The following is a 19,096-nucleotide window of genomic DNA, read 5'->3' on the forward strand; positions in this document are numbered from 1 at the left end:
TTAGCCAAAATTTTACATTCCATTCCAGTCCATTCGAAACCATCTAGCCACAGTGATCTATCTTTGTACTTACTTAGGACTTTTTTTTTTTTGCCACTTCTTATCTCAACGTTCCTTACCATCTTTTAACTTGCAGAAAGAAGGCATTTCTGTGTTTTGCACATCCAGTTCAGCCCAACCTGCGTTTATTCAGTTTCATCAGCTCCCCCCACAACAACAACAACAACAACAACTCTGACCTCGCCAGATGTCTTTCCAGACAACCTAACACCTAGTTTGCATCATTAACCTGTTCATCTTTGTACCATTCAAGTCTCCTTTCCTTCTTTCGTCAGCATTCAGCAGTCCTCCAGATTCTTCTTTCCTACCGTTATCCCTACACTAAGGAGTCGGTTGCCTGATGCGCCTTTCATTGCAACATCAGGCATGGTTTATTGTTTGGCAAAGGGGTTCTTACGACCGCATGCCCTTGCTGTCATCAACCACAGTTATCGGCGGTGGGCCTTGCCTTTGACTAAAAAGTTTCACCTGCAAGGCAGCAGTTTCCACAGTTGTTGGCGGTGGGCCTAGCCTTTGACTCAAAAGTAAGACTGCAAGGCAGCAGTTTTCACTGTTATTGGCGGTGGGCCTAGACTTATACTAAAAAGTCTACCTGCAAGGCAGCAATTTCCAGTTATTGGCTGTGCACCTAGCTTTTGATTATAAAAAGTCTACCAGCAAGGCAGCAGTTTTCACAGTTATTGGCGGTGGGCCTAGACTTTTACTAAAACGTCCACCTGCAAGGCAGAAGTTTCCACAGTTAATGGCGGTGGGTCTAGTCTTTGACTAAAAAGGTAAGACTGCAAGACAGCAGTTTCCACAGTTATTGGCGGTGGGCCTAGACTTTTACTAAAAAGTAAGACTGCAAGGCAGCAGTTTCCACAGTTATTGGCGGTGGGCCTAGACTTCTACTAAAAAGTAAGACTGCAAGGCAGCAATTTCCACAGTTATTGGCTGTGCACCTAGATTTTGATTATAAAAAGTCTACCTGCAAGGCAGCAGTTTTCACAGTTATTGGCGGTGGGCCTAGACTTTTACTCAAAAGTAAGACTGCAAGGCAGCAGTTTTCACAGTTATTGGCGGTGGGCCTAGACTTTTACTCAAAAGTAAGACTGCAAGGCAGCAGTTTCCAGTTATTGACGGTAGGCCTAGACTTTTACTAAAAAGTCCACCTGTAATGCAGCAGTTTCCACAGTTGTTGGCGGTGGGCCTAGCCTTTTACTCAAAAGTAAGACTGCAAGGCAGCAGTTCCCATAGTTATTGGCGGTGGGCCTAGCCTTCGACTAAAAAAGTAAGACTGTCCTTTTAGTCGCCTTTTACGACACGCAGGACCTACGATGGTAGTATTCTTACGCCCCTACCACAGGGTGGATTCAACAATCCTTTAGATTTGTGGTTCCTAAATTGGAGGCGTGGCATCCTGGGAGCCCGTGTAGCAGAATGCAGGGACCCATAATATAATCTGAGGATATGTATGGGGTTTTATACATACATGGGTCATGCTTAGCTCTGGGGCCATGGACAATTATCAATTATCCTGTATGAAAAGTGGGTAACAACCAAAAAAAGTTATGGATTATTGGCTCCTTGTTCAGTTAATCTCTCCACCCTTTGCTTTCTTATTTGTAAGTAAATGGGCTTGTTTTGTTTTGTATTTCATGGTATTTTTACGGGCGAGGCACACTTGCACGCTTGGCTGGACATGGAAGGACTCTCTCTCTCTCTCTCTCTCTCTCTCTCTCTCTCTCTCTCTCTCTCTCTCTCTCTCGGGGCAGCTCAAACGAAGGGGAACGCTAACTTATGAAGGCTAATAAGTGGGCGTGGGCGAACTTGGCTGTACAATGGTCTTGGGTGTGAAGCATCTGCACCTGTTTATTATTTGACTTTTTGTATTTTTCCCCAATTTCATTTCTTATTTTCGCGTCTATGCGTCTCATACTACGTATTATTAAAAACCCTCAAAGATTCAGTCTTATTAAAAAATAAAACAAAATAATTTTTTTATATATATTTTTTATTCGCTATTAACTAGAAGCCTTGAAATCCGCGAGGAATTGAATGGAGAAATTTCGCCTCCCAGATTCTACCCCGCGCTCCTTAGAAGACTTGGATGAGGGCTTAGCCCACGAGACCACTCTTAACAAAATAATAATAATAATATAGTAACTTTCAATTATTTTTATCTTGCATATCAGTAAAGTTTATTAGTGATCATCATTTTGGGCTTTATTGGCATTGCTTTTATTAGTCTTGTTACCTATATTGTCATGTAATTTTCCTCTTGTAATCGTTGAGTATTTGAGTATGTAATAAGTTATTATTATTATTCAGAAGCTGAACCCTATTCATATGGAACAAGCCCGCCATAGGGGCCATTGACAGAAGGTATATAAATTAAGAATAATAATTTTGGTTGACATTTGACACTAGGAGGTCAATTATTAGCATCATTTGGTAAGAAAGGGGCCTAGGTACAAAATATATAGGGGAAATATGGTTAAATATGATTCTTCAGTAAAAATTCTTAAGTTTGAAATGATTGGATGATATATCTCTTAGATGCTGATAGGTCATTTTAAGCTTGAAGTGATCGGCTGAAATGTGTCTTTTGTGCTGATAGGTCTTCTTAAGCTTGAAGTGATTGACGGAAATATCTCTTTTCTGCTGATAGGAGAGACCCACAGGTTACTGGTAGTTGGAGTTCAATAGGTTTCAGACGTCCTTAGTAAAAATCACTGACTCTCACCTCCTACAGAAAAGACCTCAGTAATAATCACTCTCACCTTCTACGGGAAAGACCTCCTCAGTAATAATCACTGACCCTCACCTACTACAGAAAAGACCTCGTCAGTAATGTTCACTCTTACCTCCTACAGGAAAGACCTCCCCAGTAACAATCACTGACTCTCACCTCCTGCAGAAAAGACCTTCTCAGGAATACTCACTGACTCTCGCCTCCTACAGGAACGATGATCCCGAAGAGCGGCGGGGACTACGCCTACATCCACGAGGCCTTCGGGCCCTTACCTGCCTTCCTGTACCTGTGGGTGGCGCTGGTCATCATCATGCCCACGGGCAACACCGTCATCGCCCTCACCTTCGCCAACTACATCCTCCAGCCGCTCTTCTCCAACTGCGACTCACCCCCGGACATCCCCATAAGGCTCATCGCTGCCGTTGTCATCTGTGAGTAGTAGTCTGAGGACCACCTTTTTTTCTCTTGGCCTTTTTTTTAATATTTTATTTTATTTATTTATTTTTTATCAAGTTTCTCCCCTTGGAATTTTGCATTTTTTTTTTTTTTGTCATCTCTGATTTTGAGCAATAGGGCGTTTTTTTTTTTTTTTTTTTTTTTTTTTTTTTTTTTTTTTTTTTTTTTTTTTTTTTGAACCGTCAAGTTTTTCCTTCTAGACTTCTACATTGGGTTGTTGATCGTCATCTGTGAGTTTGGAGCTTATATATATATATATATATCTATATATATATATATATATATATATATATATATATATATATATATATATATATATATATATATATAATATTATATATATATATATATATATATGATAAGATATATATAAAGTGTACTATTCCTGGCAGAATAGTATAAAATAAAGTGTACTATCCCTAGCCGAATATATAAATAATAAAGTGTACAGTATACATAATAAAATCAACTTAGAAGAGAGGCTGCAAATGAGTGGAGAGTGGTGAAAGACAAAGCACAAGAATGACGAATAGCGTAATTTCACAGAGGCCCTTTGCAACACTTATGATCTTTCCCAAATCCTTCTATTCAATCTCAAGTCTTTGCAGCGTCCCTTTGGCCCTTAACTGCAACCTCTTTCATTCATTTTTACTGTACCTCCGTTCATATTCTCTTTCTTCCATCTGACTTCCCACCATCTCCTTGATAATTTTTTCTTAGAGCTCTGACTGACCCCATAGGTCCCAGCGCTTGGCCTGGATTCTATATTCCAATTCCAGTTCCTATGTTGTGACCTTCATTTTGAGTGACATTGTAAATCTGCCTCAAATATCCGAAAAAGACTTATTAATTAATTATTCATCATTGCTTTTGTCGTGTTTACAATTGACTACTCATATCTTATCCTGGATGAAGTTCAAGTTCTTACATTCTTCTTGGTGGCAAAAAGTTAAAGTTATAGTTATCTGCATATGTTGATTTTAATAAATAACCTTAAGATTTGAAAGATGGATCTACCGCTCTTATGAAATGTCATAACCACGTTTCGTCAGGTCTCTATTCACGACAGAAATGGACGAAAAAGAGCCATACTTTAATTTTTGTTCGAATTTTTCCATTTGTCTGTAAAAGGCTACAGCTTGATTAGCATCACTTCTCGTTTGTCGGAGAAAAAAATAAATACTCTTCTTTTATGAGACCTGATATCCAGGATATGTCAGATATTTTTAGCAACAATTAAAGTTGCAACGATGCATCGCTGACAAAGGCATTTTATCTGCCTCACACATTTTTCATGTTGTTGTTCTGCTATGCAAATAAGTTGCTCCCTTTTTCTCTTACACAATAAAGGTTTATGTAAATTTTTCTTAACTCGATGTAGTCAACAGTTTACTGACATATCTCTCCTCTGCTGATAGGCCTTGAGCATGAACTGACTGACTGAAATAACCTTTTAGCTGATAGGTCGTCTTAAGCTTAACTGATTGACTGAAATATATCTTCTCCGTTGATAGGTCGTCATAAGCTTGAACTGATTGACAGAAATCTCTCTTCTCTGCTGATAGGTCTTCTTAAGCTTGAGCTGATGGACTGATATCTCTTTCTTCTGCTGATAGGTTCTTTTAAGCTTGAACTGATTGACTGAAATATATCTCTCCTGCTGACAGGCCTTTTAAAGCTTGAACTGATTGACTGAAATATCTCTTTTCTGGTAATAGGTTTTCTTAAGCTTGAACTGATCGACTGAAACATTCTTCTCTGCTGATAGGCCTTCTTAAGCTTGAACTGACTGAAATATCTCTTATAAGCTTATGTGTCTTTTTAACCTTAAATTGATTAACTGAAATATACCTCTCCTGCTGACAGGTCTTTTGAAGCTTGAACTGAAACGTATTGCTAGAAATATATGCAAGAAAACAAAGTCAACATAGAAAAAAAATACGAACAACGATGCATACCATATTTCAGTCTAATTGGTCTCCTCGTTAGAGGGCGTCTGTCTATTCTAGGTTGCATAACCAACGCCTCTGCGTCTCTGTTTTGTTTTTAATGTGATTCACTGTTTATAAAACGAAGCCACCCCGAGGCCAGAGTGCATTTTTTGCTTGTTATTCTAACTAACCCTTTCGTTTTGAACTCTGCCGATGGTTTCGTTGTAGTAAACAAGAATTTATTATTATTTGTTTTTTTAGATTTTTTTGTTGTTGATAACTGCGTGATGTTGCGAAGTTTATCTGTTCTTGGCTCCAGATAGCTTTTGTTTTGATAAGTTACGCAAAGTTCTTCGTGACATTCTGCTGTGATAAATGGAGTGTCTCGGAATTTTAGTCTTTGGGCGTCACTTCATGGTTCAAGTTGCATTTGTACGTGTAAGCGTGTTTGTTTATACTCGCTCCTATAAGGGATATTTCTTTTGCTTCTCTTATCTTTTAAGGCCAATAGTAGTCGCCATTATTATGACACCCTCGAATGTCCTACAAGGTTGCAACTAAAGTAGCTTCGAGAATTGAATTATTTAATTTATGTATTTTTTAAAACCTGATTTATGTATTGTATTAATTTATGTATTTTTTCCAACGTGATTGTGATATGTTTTGAGATATTTTGCCAACATGAGTTGTCAACCTTTTTGTGGTATGTTTTGAGATAAGTTGCCTACATGAGTTGTCAACCTGTTTGTGATATGTTTGAGATAAGTTGCCAACATGAGTTGTCAACCTGTTTGTGATATGTTTGAGATAAGTTGCCAACATGAGTTGTCAACCTGTTTGTGATATGTTTGAGATAAGTTACCAGCATGAGTTGTCAACCTGTTTGTGATGTTTGCCAACATGAGCTTTCAACCTGTTTGTGATATGTTTGAGATAAGTTTCCAACATGAGTTGTCAACTGTTTTTGTAGATTGTTTGAGATAATTTACCGGCAGAGTTGTCAACCGTTTGTGATATGTTTGAGATAAGTTTCCAACATGAGTTGCCAACCTATTTGTAATATGTTTGAGATTAAGTTGGTCATGAGTTGTCAAACCTGTTTGTAAATGTTTTGAGATAAGTTGCTAATGAGTTGTCAAACCTGTTTGGGATATGTTTGAGATTAAGTTTGCATGAGTTGTCAAACCTGTTTGTAATAGTTTGAGATAAAGTTTCAACATGAGTTGTCAACCTTTTGTAATATGTTGAGAAAGGTTCCAATGGTTGTCAAACCGTTTGGAATATGTTTTGAGATAAGTTGCCAATTGGAGTTGTCAACCTTTTGGGATTATGTTTGAGATAAGTTGCCAATGAGTTGCAACAAACGTTTGTAATATGTTAATGTTGATAAGTTGACAGCTGTGAGTGTAACCTGTGTGAGATAAGTTTGCCAACATGGAGTGTCAACCTGTTTGTGATATGTTTGAGTAAGTTTACCACATGAGTTTGTCAACCGTTTTTGTGATATGTTTGATATGTTACCGCATGAGTTGATAGTTTGTTAAAGCTTTAACCTTTGTTTGTAAGTTTGGAGATAAGTTTCCAACACGAGTTGTCAACCTGTTTGTGAATGTTTGAAGAAAGTTACCGCATTTGAGTTGTTCACTAGTTTGTGATTATTGTTTGAGATAAGTTGCCAAGCATGAGTTTTCAACCTGTTTGTGATATTTTGTAGATAATTACCAGCGATGAGTTTGTCAACCTGTTAATGTGTTGTTTTTGCCAAAATGAGCTTTCAACCTGTTTGTGATATGTTTGAGATAAGTTTCCAACAGAGGTTGTCCAACCTGTTTGTGAGTAATGTTTTTGAGGATAAGTTTGCCTAACAAGAGTGTTGTCCAACCATGTTTGTGCCTATAAATTTTTTGAGATAAGTTTCCAATATAGGTTGTCAACTTGTTTGTGATATGTTTGAGATAAGATATCAGCATGAGTTGTCAACCTGTTTGTGATGTTGGCCAACATGAGCTTTGTGATATGTTTGAGATAAGTTGCCAACATGAGTTATCAACCTGTTTGTAATATGTTTTGAGATAAGTTGCTAACATGAGTTGTCAACCTGTTTGGGATATGTTTGAGATAAGTTGCCAACATGAGTTGTCAACCTGTTTGGGATATGTTTGAGACAAGTTGCCAACATGAGTTTTCAACCTGTTTGTGATGTGTTTGAGACAAGTTGCCAACATGAGTTGTCAACCTGTTTGAGACCAGTTGCCAGCATGAGTTGTCAACTAGTTTGTGATATGTTTGAGACAAGTTGCCAACATGAGTTATCAACCTGCTTGTGATGTTTGAGACAAGTTACCAACATGAGTTGTCAACCTGTTTGAGACCAGTTGCCAACATGAGTTGTCAACCTGTTTAAGACCAGTTGCCAACATGAGTTGTCAACATGTTTGGGATATGTTTTGAGACCAGTTGCCAACATGAGTTGTCAACCTGTTTGAGACCAGTTGCCAACATGAGTTGTCAACATGTTTGGGATATGTTTTGAGACAAGTTGCCAACATGAGTTTCTGATATGTCAGCGACACGATTGGGATTTTCTAATGTCATGTTGAGGATGACGAGAGAGAGAGAATGATATGCGTAAATACGATTTATTTTGTGTGAGAAATCACTTCTTTACCACTCCAGCACCCAAACGCATATACCCACGAATGCGTAGTGATGAGATGACTGTCAGACCTGACGCGTAGTTGTCGTAGTGGTGGTTGAGTATGTTGGGGGGGCAGAGAACGGTAAATGGCACAGAACCATTTATGATGAAGGTGACGAATAACGATGTGGGTAGTAGCTCGGAATGATGATGACAAATGCCTTCAGCGGTTAACGTTAAGTTCGCTGCTGAGCGCTGACTGCCTGACTGACTGACTGACTGACTGACTGAGCGCCCTCTGCAGCGAGGCTTCGGACTGCCTTTATCAGCAGTTGCGTTGGAAGTTCTGCTTGCCCTGTCATTTTTTTTTTTATCAAGAAATCATTCTAATGGCATCTCAGGCAGTGGTCACTGTGTTTTTGTAAGTTTTCTTGTTTCATTGTTATACCAAATCATTATTCTTCCAACATTTAACCTATGATGATCTGTGTCGATGACCCTTCTTCTTCTTCTTCTTGTGACGCCAGTTTGCAGAAACTAACCAATCAATCAATCCTCTAATTAATGTTTTGGGTTTCCTAATATTACTAGTTACGATTCTTGGACCATAGACGGATTTCAAGTCGATGGCCTCTCTGGTGGGATTGTCCCATATAAACGGAGTTCACCTTCTGAATAATAATAATAATAATCAATAATAATAATAATAATAATAATAATAATAATAATAATAATAATATTTTGGCAAAAGGCCCTCTTTTAGGTAAGTACTGTTCAAGAGAATGGCAGAATTAAGCGAGTTGATTTTATACATATTTTTTTTCTGTTCTTACAATCGTCTTCTCTGGCTCAGCGTTGTTTCTGTGTAACTGGCCAATATTCATAGTGGGAATTTCTATAAAAAAAAAAGTAAATAAATAAATAAAAATAAAAATAAATGGTGAAGGTGACCTTATATTTTATTATAAAACAGGGATCTCAGGTCCAGGTCAAGCAGGGGTCATAACAGCGCCGGTATTGATAAATACGAACTGACCTGACTTGACCAGGTCTAAAAATAAAGATTTTAAAAATGCTGAAGGTGACCTTTTATTTTATCATAAAACAGAAATCTCAGGTCCAGGTCAAGCAGGGGTCATGATCAGTGCCGGAATTGATAAATGCGAACTGACCTGACTTGACCAGGTCTAAAAATAAAAATGTTAAAAATGCTGAAGGTGACCTTTTATTTTATCATAAAACAGAAATCTCAGGTCCAGGTCAAGCAGGGGTCATAACAGCGCTGGAATTGATAAATACGAGCTGACCTGACTTGACCTCGCCCTTCCTCTCCCCGACAGGCTTCCTGACGTGGGTCAACTGCACCAACGTGAAATGGGCCACCAAAGTCCAAGACGTCTTCACTGCGTCGAAGATCTTCGCCCTGATCATCATCATCGGCGCCGGCGTCTACCACCTGGCCACGGGAAACGTCGATAACTACCGGAAGCCCTTCGAAGGCACCAACATGGACGTCGCGGCCTTCGCCACGGCCTTTTACCAGGGCCTCTTCTCCTTCGCTGGGTGGTGAGTAAGGCCCTTCCTTCTTCTTATGCCTCAGTCGCGTACCAGGGTGTTGGTTTTCGTCTGTGGAGCGTCTGAGACTGACTGAGGATGCTGTTGTGAGAGGTTGCAATGAGCCATGTTAGAGATTAATTTACGTCTGTCATTATTTCCTTATTCTGAAAACAACTTTTATATTATTATTATTATTATTATTATTATTATTATTATTATTATTATTATTATTATGCTTTCAATTGATTTAGATTAAATTGTATAAGCTATCTTAGAATAATTAAGAATGGAAGTCTCTAAACAATTTTAATTTCAGTTGCTACTTGTCACGTTTTATTATTATTATTATTATTATTATTATTATTATTATTATTATTCAGGAGGTAAATACTATTCATATGGAACAATTCCACCACAGGGGCCATTGACTTCAAATTCAAGCTCCCAGAGAATATTATTATTATTATTATTATTATTATTATTATTATTATTATTATTATTATTATTATTATTATTATTATTATTATTGTTATTATTTCTCTGAACTTTTTCAGGAACTACCTCAACTTTGTCGTGGAGGAATTGCAGGATCCTTACAGGTAATTACATGATATATACATTTCATATGCACCCTTGCAACAACTGTATTGCAAAGACTGTAGGAATTAGCATTATTTAGTTTTAATCATCGATGACAGTACAATATAAGTTTTAATACTTTAGTTTTTCGTGTAGGATGATTTTAATGGTATGTTATTTTGGTAAGGGATTATTATTATTATTTTTTTTTTTTTGCTCTATCGGTATTTTATAGTGTTGGGTTCCGGGTTGCATCCTGCCTCCTTAGGAGTCCATCACTTTTCTTACTATTATTATTATTGAAAATAATGGCTATTTCAGCCGCCTTTATTTTGTATAGAAGTTTCTCAATTCTAGTTATTACTGACTTTTCTTCTGTACTCAAATTGCTATTAAAACGCTAAATGGGGGATTCATGACAAAAAACGTGGTATTTGCCAAATTGAATATATTATGCAAAATAATAATAATTTAGATTCAATTTTAATAGCAATGTGAGTGCAGAAGAAAAGTCAGCAATAAGGAGAATAGAGAAATTTCTATACAAAATACACGCCACTGAATTAGCCATTATTATCAATAAAACCTGCATTAATGAAAGTCTTCTTGCAGCATATTATTATTATTATTTTTTTTTTTATTTTTTTTTTTTTTGCTGCTCTATCACAGTCCTCCAATTCGACTGGGTGGTATTTATAGTGTGGGGTTCCGGGTTGTATCCTGCCTCCTTAGGAGTCCATCACTTTTCTTACTATGTGTGCCGTTTCTAGGATCACACTCTTTTGCATGAGTCCTGGAGCTACTTCAGCCTCTAGTTTTTCTAGATTCCTTTTCAGGGATCTTGGGATCGTGCCTAGTGCTCCTATGATTATGGGTACGATTTCCACTAGCATATCCCATATCCTTCTTATTTCTATTTTCAGATCTTGATACTTATCCATTTTTATTATTATTATTATTATTATTATTATTATTATTATTATTCAGAAGATGAACCCCATACATATGGAACAAGTCTACCGCATTAGTTAGCGTTTTTATTATAATTTTTTTATTATTGTATTTTAATTTTAATTTAAATCTCATCCTTACTATTTTATTTTGAAATTTTAATATTCTTCTATTTTATTTTCAATTTAATTTAATTTTTATTATGTTCACGATAAATCTCTCCTCTTCTCTTTTCTGTCTCTCTCTCGTCAACAAAGTAGCCTTAGAGAGAGAGAGAGAGAGAGAGAGAGAGAGAGAGAGAGAGAGAGAGAGAGAGAGACGACCACCACATCATCACAGTAGCTACAACGCTTGCGAAAGGTCGTGATCATCATTACCCACAGGATACGACCAAGTGACAGCTTATTTGATCACACACACGCGCACACACACAAACACACACACACACACACGCACACACAAAAAGGAACACGTATCTAAATGCTGAATCCCAAGCTTACCTGTTTATGGGGGGAGGAGGCGAGGCGTCTCTCTCTCTCTCTCTCTCTCAGGCCGCCAGCAACAGCAGCCTAGCCACGACCACCCCACGAACCAAAGCTTCTCATGTCAGGGGTTCGACAAAGGCCATAATTCGGTGGCACGCTCTCTCTCTCAAGTTCGTAGGCCGAGCTGGGAGGGCAGTATATTATTAACCAATCTGTGATGTAGTAAAGTGAGCACTCTCGGGGGGTGGGGGTAGGTTGGGGGGTTGTTTGCTGTGGTGGGACGCGACGCGAGGGGCAGGGGGGTCCTGCTGCCCTGAGTGACTCCGTCAAGAGGGATATGCCCCATTCTTACGCGCAACTTGGTACATCCAGGCTACCCCCGGGCGGATACTTCCGGAACTAATTCTCTCTCTCTCTCTCTCTCTCTCTCTCTCTCTTCTTCTTCTTCTTCTTCTTCTTCTTCTTCTTTCCTTCGTTCGTTTTTGGCGTTTGTGGTTTATACTTTTATAGGTACAATTTCCTTGCAGTTTGAAGGTACTCGCTATGAATTTGGTTTCGCGTGACTAGTGTTTTTTAATAATGATTTTGAAATATGTCTTCAGTCTAATTGTTAGAGTTCCTAATTAGATCATTTTGGTCAGTGACGTTCATTCTTCATTTATTCATTATGTAATATGATTTATAATCTTCCATTGTCGTGCAAACGTGCTGACGTATAACTTTTTATAACTGAAAATCAGAATAGGCTACTTTAATTTCATTGGGTGCTGTTGTCATACGATGTAGTAGTACGAACTGTGCTGAAGTATCTGATGTCTTTCGTACATTCCAGGAACCTCCCCAGGGCCATCATGATTTCGCTGCCTCTCGTCACCATCATCTACTTCCTGACGAACCTGGCCTATTTCGCCGTCCTGACGCAATCGGAGATGCTGGCTTCGAATGCAGTAGCTGTGGTAAGGAAGCTTTAGGTCTAGGTTGCTAAGGAAGCTATAGGTCTAGTGCAAACCTACCCTCATAAGCTCCTCCCGTAGGTGGGTAGGCCTACTACTAGCTCCGTCAGGGATCTTCACGACGCGCACTGCAGTAGGCATTACTTCCGGTTCGTTGCAGCGTCCCTTAGGGCACAAGCTGCAACCCCTTTCATTCCCTTTAACTGTACCTCCTTTCGTATCCTATCTTTCCATCTTACTGTCCACCCTCTCCTAACAGTTGATTCATAGTGCAGCTGCTTTGAGGTTTTCCTCCTGTTACACCTGTCAAACCTTTCTACTGTCAATTTCCGTTTCAGCGCTGAATTACCTCATAGCTTCTAGCACTTGGCCTCACCTGTCAAACCTTTTTACTGTAGTTTCCATTTCAGCGCTGAATGACCCCGTAGGTTCCAGCGCGTGCCCTCTGGTCTGAATTATGTATCCTATACTCTGTTTTTTTTCCCATCTGTCCACCCGACTGTGGTGTTTGCTTATGGTAACACTGCGTCCCGGGCTTTAAATAGTTACGCTATGTGTAAGTTTTAGGTAAATAAAAGGATATCTTGGTGTACATTAGCAACTGAAAAGTGTTTTAATAATTTATTGTATTCGAATTACACCATTAATATTCGAAGTAGGATATTGTTATTATTGTTGAATGTAAGCTGAATGTAACTATCTAAAGGCCGGGACGCAGTGTTACCATACGCAAACACCACAGGCTGGTGGACAGATGGAAAAAAACGGAGTATAGTCTATTCCGTGATTCCTCTTCTTCCCAGCTGGTTCCCATTTTTATATGGAGTCGCCGTTTCCATCTATTTCTATCCTGCGCTTCTGCCTCATCAATTCCCTTCTCATGTAAGTCTCCTCTCACACAGGCCTTCCATCTCTTTCTTGGTCTCCCTCTTCTTCTTCTTCTTCCTTGAACCTCCATCCCCATAGTATGTCTCCCAGCGTGGTCCTCATCTCGCCTCAACAGGTATCCATACCATCTCAGTCTCCCCTCCTGCACTTTCTTTGATAATTCCACCACCTTAGTTGACCCCCTTAAGTAGTCCTTTCTGATCCTATCCTCTCTTGTCACCCAGACAGCCACCTAAGCATTCTCATTTCTGCCACATCCATCTTCTTTTCCTCTGTCTTTCTCATATTTATTCCGTGATTCCACCCTCATAATCTTCAGACATTTCCGCTTGTATCAGACCACAAAGGTTTGTTGTAGGAAGTATATTATGCAAGAAATCAACTGACACACTAGGGTGTGAGTTATGGTTTTCAAAATTCTCATAAACTTTCTTTTTTCAAAGGGTATTATTTTGTGTTATGGTGAGGTCTGGCATCCCACCGAATTGTAGGTTCTTATACATGTATAAGACGACTGTTTTTAACATTATTTTTTTAGACTTATCTTTATTAATGAATGTTAACTATAATTTGAGATCAAAAGTGTGAGGTGATGTTGTGCCCTATTTAGAAATATTACTATTAATTAGTAGTAGTAGCACAGCTGTCATCAATTTTACAAGATTCATAAAAGAAAGAACGAGCGAGATAGTCACTGTGGTCGCTTAGAACATCTTTCAGAAGTGGCGATAAAAAAGCTGTTAACTCCCAAAGTAGTGTTGTCAATTTTCATTTCATGAAAGGAAATATATTCTGTAGTATATTGTAGTCTTAAGGTTTCCATATTATTGTTACTATATTATTCTAAGGTGTCCACAATAAGAAAAATGTTAAAAGTTCACGTATAATTTATAAACACTTAATAAGAGCTTTCAACCCCTTCCCTGGGTTCATCTTCAGACCAAGGACTGAAGATGAACCCAGGGAAGGGGTCGAAAGCTTTTTTCAAGTGTTAATAGATTATACACGAACTTTTCTAACATTCTTATTATTGTGGACCCCTTAGAACATTGTATAAACTCTCGTGATAGAGAGTTTTTTCCCAAATTATTATTATTATTATATTATTATTATTATTATTATTATTATTATTATTATTATTATTATTATTATTATTATTATTATTATTATTATTATAATTTTAAAGATGAACCCTCTTCATATGGAACAAGGCCCCCAAAAGGGTCATTAACTTGAAATTCAAGCTTCCAAAGAACATGGTGCTCATTAGGGGGAAGTAGGAGAGGAGATCTCACTTATTAAAAAGGAAAAAAATTGATTAATAAATTGCTAAGTTGGTAAAATGTATTAAAATACCAATATGGAATTCAGCCAATGGGAAAGAACTCCTTCACCCCTCTTCTTCTTTTTCTTTTTTCAGTCGTTTGGAAACCGGATGCTGGGAGTGATGGCCTGGACCATGCCCTTCTTCGTCGTGTGCTCCACCTTCGGCAGCTTGAACGGAGGGATCTTCGCCTCCTCCCGCCTGTTCTTCGTGGGCGCCAGGCAGGGCCACTTGCCGCAGATCCTGGCTCTGATCAACAAGGACAACTACACGCCAGTGCCTTCTCTGCTCTTCCTGGTGAGTCTTCAGATGGCCCCTAGCTGAAACCCCTTTCATTCCTTTCTCTGTACCTCACGTTCGTATTCTCTTTCCTCCATCGTACTTTTCTCAACCCTATCTTAACAACTGCGAGGTCTTCCTCCTGTTACACCTTTCAAACCTCATGATAGGACACATTTATGGCCTAAATATGATATTACATGTCATCTATTACATGCCATTCAGATGACATACTCCTACCTAAAAGTATATGAGGTTGTAGTCCACAGGGGAAAAGAAAAGCTGAAATTCCTTTTAGCTCAACAGTTTCGGCCTCTAGTGGCCCTCATCGAGAGCTGTTTATTAATAAACAACTCTCGATAAGGGCCAGTGGAGGCCAAAACTGTTGAACTAAAAGGAATTTCAGCTTTTCTTTTCCCCTGTGGACTACAACCTCATATATCTAGCTTCGTAAAAAAAGAAGGCTAAAACCTCTAAATATATATATAATGTATATATATATATATAATATATCTATATATATATATATATATAATATCTGATATATATATATATATATATATATTATATATATATATATAATATATACTATATTGTGACGAAGTGGCCTAGAGTATCTGGGTCTAGACACCATTAATACTTGGTGCACGAAGTAGCCAAAGAACTGTGTCTGGACACCATTAATATTTCTTAACCCAAATTGCCAAGTGTCTGGTTATTTCACTTACCATTTGTACTTGTTAGCACAAGAGACCCTTTTATTCCTGGGTCTGGGACACCCTTTGTACTTAGGGCACAGTTTGTTCAAGTACCTGGTTATTACTTACCTCACTACAGCCAGACACCTGACCCTTCATCGCAATTACTAAACGACTGAATACTCTAAAGGTAATAGTTATCCCTTATAGAACTGAACAGTCAAGAAAGCAATCAGTCAAAGTTCATTAAAATAGATGTGAGGTAATCTTCATTAAAGGGCATCACTCCTTCACTAATTTCAAATCTAAGTATTTCCCTGATTCTAATTCATTTGAGGGAAACGGCACAATTACCACTCTGTATTTCTACCCAGACAAAAATGAAATATAATACTGGTGATATAATAAAATCCTCATATAAATTTTAAATACAAAATTTTATTTCTAAATTCAAAATTTGTAAGTGAAATTCACAATCTCAGGGAAATTGTTATTACTTGAAAACAAAAGTTTAATTAACTCTTGAATTAATTATTAAGCAAAATTAAATCAAAGTTTATCAAGAAAATTAATTAAATAAAATTATAAAGCAATAATTAAATTTGAAATGAAATTTAATTAAATACAAATTAATTTGCAAGTGTTAGATTCAAACAATTGCACAATAGAATATTATTCAAACTAGTTAAACAAAATAAAGACAATGCAAAAAACATAATGCATAATATGAAAACAATTAAAGCATTGACAGTACAAACATTAAGCATATAAAAATGGACATGTCATAAGAACAAAGCAAAAGAAAAATGTATTGAAAATGATAATTTTATCCAATGGTAAAATAAAACCTCGAAGTGCACTTCAAAACATTTATAAAATACCTGTATATGCAGCTGCAGCTTAAAGGCCTGTTACACACTTTTACACTTTCGTGGGCGCCTTCACAAAACTAATAGAAATAATACTATGTTCAGATTCCACAAACAACACATATTTTACTAAGAATTATAAGAGTGACCACCTCAAATACAAAATTAGTGTGAGTTACGTTAAGTTAATGAAACAGCCTCGCAAACGAGCGAGCGTGAACGAGAGATTTTGAGAGAGAGAAAGAGATCCTATCCCTCACGCCAGCGGCTAGGTCTCGAGATCGAATGAATAGTCCTCTATCTCCATATGCGTATCGGCATATGGGCAGTTAGCAAGACAAAAACATATTACGTCATCTCTCTATGTTAACCATGAATAACATCATTGTAGGGAAGGTCCTCAATGACTCAATGCGGCCTGGGAGGTCTTACGCACGTGTTTGTGCCGATAAAGAAATCAGCTTAGCTAAGACATTCTCAAAGTGTGAATACAACCCTTTCAAAGGCATGCTAAATAAGCGCTCACTCTTTCTCTCTGTCTTACGTATGTTTCAAAATGAAAAATTGCACTACTTGATATGTGTTATCTTTATATGTGGGAATCTGAACACCAAAACATACATTTCATAACATGATACACAGGTTCTGAGGTGAATTAATCATATTACCAAAATTATAATTGCATTACAAAACTTACATTATAAGATATATATATCTATATATATATATATATATATATATATATTATACATATATATTATATATATATATATATATACATACATACATTACCAGTGTCAGTTACCATAGCCGTTTCGACCTTGTTTACATAAATTGTTATTCATTTACTCATTCATTCAATCTCCCATCTTTTCCTGCAGGGCTTCATGACGGTGTTCATGTTGATATCTTCGGACGTCGCGGTGCTGATCAATTACATTTCGTTCTCCGAGTCGGCCTTCATCCTGACGTCCATAGCGGCTCTCCTGTGGCTCCGTTATAAGGAGCCAGACAGACCCAGGCCGATCAGGGTATTCATATAAATGAATCTTTTTAATTTTTTAGAAATTGTCATCCATGCTGACACAAAGCCTCAAGTATCTGACGTGCATATGTCTTCTGTTGTCTAGGGACACCTGTCTGTAAACATTCAAGTATATTCTATTGAATGGTGGTCTTATAGCTTTATAGATTTATAAGTAGATAAAAGACAAATACAGATATTGAAATGTGTTTGCAAGATATTTGACAAATTGTTAATATTAAATGCGGATGAACTGTTCGTACATCACAATCACAAACAGCACAGATCCTGAATTCCCATTTCCTCTCGGCAGGTGTGGATCGGATTCCCAATCCTGTTTTTCGTCATATGCCTCTTCCTGGTGGTGCTGCCCATAATCCAGAGGCCCATCGAGCTGGGCGTGGCAATCCTCGTGATCTCTGTTGGAGTTCCTGTGTACTACGTCTGCATCCACCGTGAGAAAAAGCCACCTTGCCTCGAGAACTTCATGGGTAAGTGTCCCATCGGGGAAGATGTCATGCTGGTTTTTTTTCCATCATATATGTTTTGCTTTCCCCCCCATGAGGGTTTTCTTTGCAACTTCGAGGAATGCCAAAGCGTTTGGTGTTTCAGGTTTTCGTCTTGGTAATCCAATTCAGGGCCTTAGGTGTTTCAGTTTATAGTCTTTGTAATCAGATTCAAGGCCTTGTTATACCAGCGTTCTTGTCTGTATTTAGAAGACTGGATTGCCAACCGCATCACTTAGACATAACCATTAACGGGTTAACATATTCCGCCCATTTCAATTCTGGTTTAATATCAAATTATACCTTGAGCTATGGTCCATGCGTACTTAACAAAAGCCAGTCATCCTGGATTTTTAGTTGAAAGCAAGTCTTTGATTAAAATGCAGTGTTTTGTACATGAACTTCCCTGACAGATATATACTTAGCTATAGTCTCCGACGTTCCCGACAGAATTTCAAATCTCGCGGCACACGCGACAGGTAGGTCAGGTGGTCTACCTTACCCGCCGCTGGGTGGCGGATGTACGAACCACTCCCGTAAGCTTGTCAGATTTTTCTCTGTCGCGGGAACGATAACAACTGTTGTCGGTTCCTCTCGATAGTTTTTCGATTCTCGCTTGCCTGGAGTTAATTTGGACTTCTTTTGGTGACGTATTCGCTTTGTTTGGCTTGGCATACGCTGATTGTGGACCGGTTTGATTTTGATTTTGATTTTCTTTAACGATGTCTGACCTAGATTCGGTAGTTAAAACTTCGGTTTTGTTTAGGGTTTGCGTGAATGAAGGATGTAAGGTGAGGTTGCCGAAAGCTTCGGTAGACCCCCACACGGTTTGCATGAAATGCAGGGGGAATGAATGTTCTTTTGCTAACCCTTGTAGTGAATGTAAGGGATTGAATGAAGAAGAATATAAGGCTCTCTCTTCTTATGTTAGGAAGTTGGAACGTGATAGAGTGCGTAAGGCTTCCTCTAGAAGTTCTAGTAGATCTAGAATGAGTGAGTTGGATGTGGATCCTAATACTAACGTAGAATTAGAACCTTCTTCCCAAGTTGCAGCCCCTGCTCCCCGCACCGAAGCCGAAGATTCGCCTTCGGAGGCGGCAGCTCTGAGAGCCACGATTCGTTCTATGGATCAGAAGATTCGTCAGTTGGAAGGTAAGGAGAGTG

The 19,096-nt window shown here is 38.2% G+C and overlaps 1 protein-coding gene across 3 annotated transcripts in view; it reads left to right on the forward strand.

Annotated features, from left to right (window-relative positions):
- The window catches only part of LOC135201483 (Y+L amino acid transporter 2-like), a 67,143-nt gene that overhangs the window by 39,783 nt on the left and 8,264 nt on the right, over positions 1–19,096 (forward strand). For all 3 annotated transcript variants that reach the window (XM_064230659.1, XM_064230502.1, XM_064230578.1), the window contains 7 exons: positions 3,004–3,225; positions 9,160–9,385; positions 9,931–9,975; positions 12,224–12,347; positions 14,653–14,853; positions 17,284–17,433; positions 17,740–17,917. In XM_064230659.1, coding sequence (XP_064086729.1) covers positions 3,009–3,225; positions 9,160–9,385; positions 9,931–9,975; positions 12,224–12,347; positions 14,653–14,853; positions 17,284–17,433; positions 17,740–17,917 — 1,141 coding nt within the window. In that variant the 5' untranslated portion in view covers positions 3,004–3,008. The remainder of the gene's footprint in view (positions 1–3,003; positions 3,226–9,159; positions 9,386–9,930; positions 9,976–12,223; positions 12,348–14,652; positions 14,854–17,283; positions 17,434–17,739; positions 17,918–19,096) is intronic.

The sequence above is a fragment of the Macrobrachium nipponense genome, chromosome 11 (genome assembly GCF_015104395.2).
Source record: "Macrobrachium nipponense isolate FS-2020 chromosome 11, ASM1510439v2, whole genome shotgun sequence".
In the NCBI taxonomy this organism is placed as follows: Eukaryota; Metazoa; Arthropoda; class Malacostraca; order Decapoda; family Palaemonidae; genus Macrobrachium; species Macrobrachium nipponense.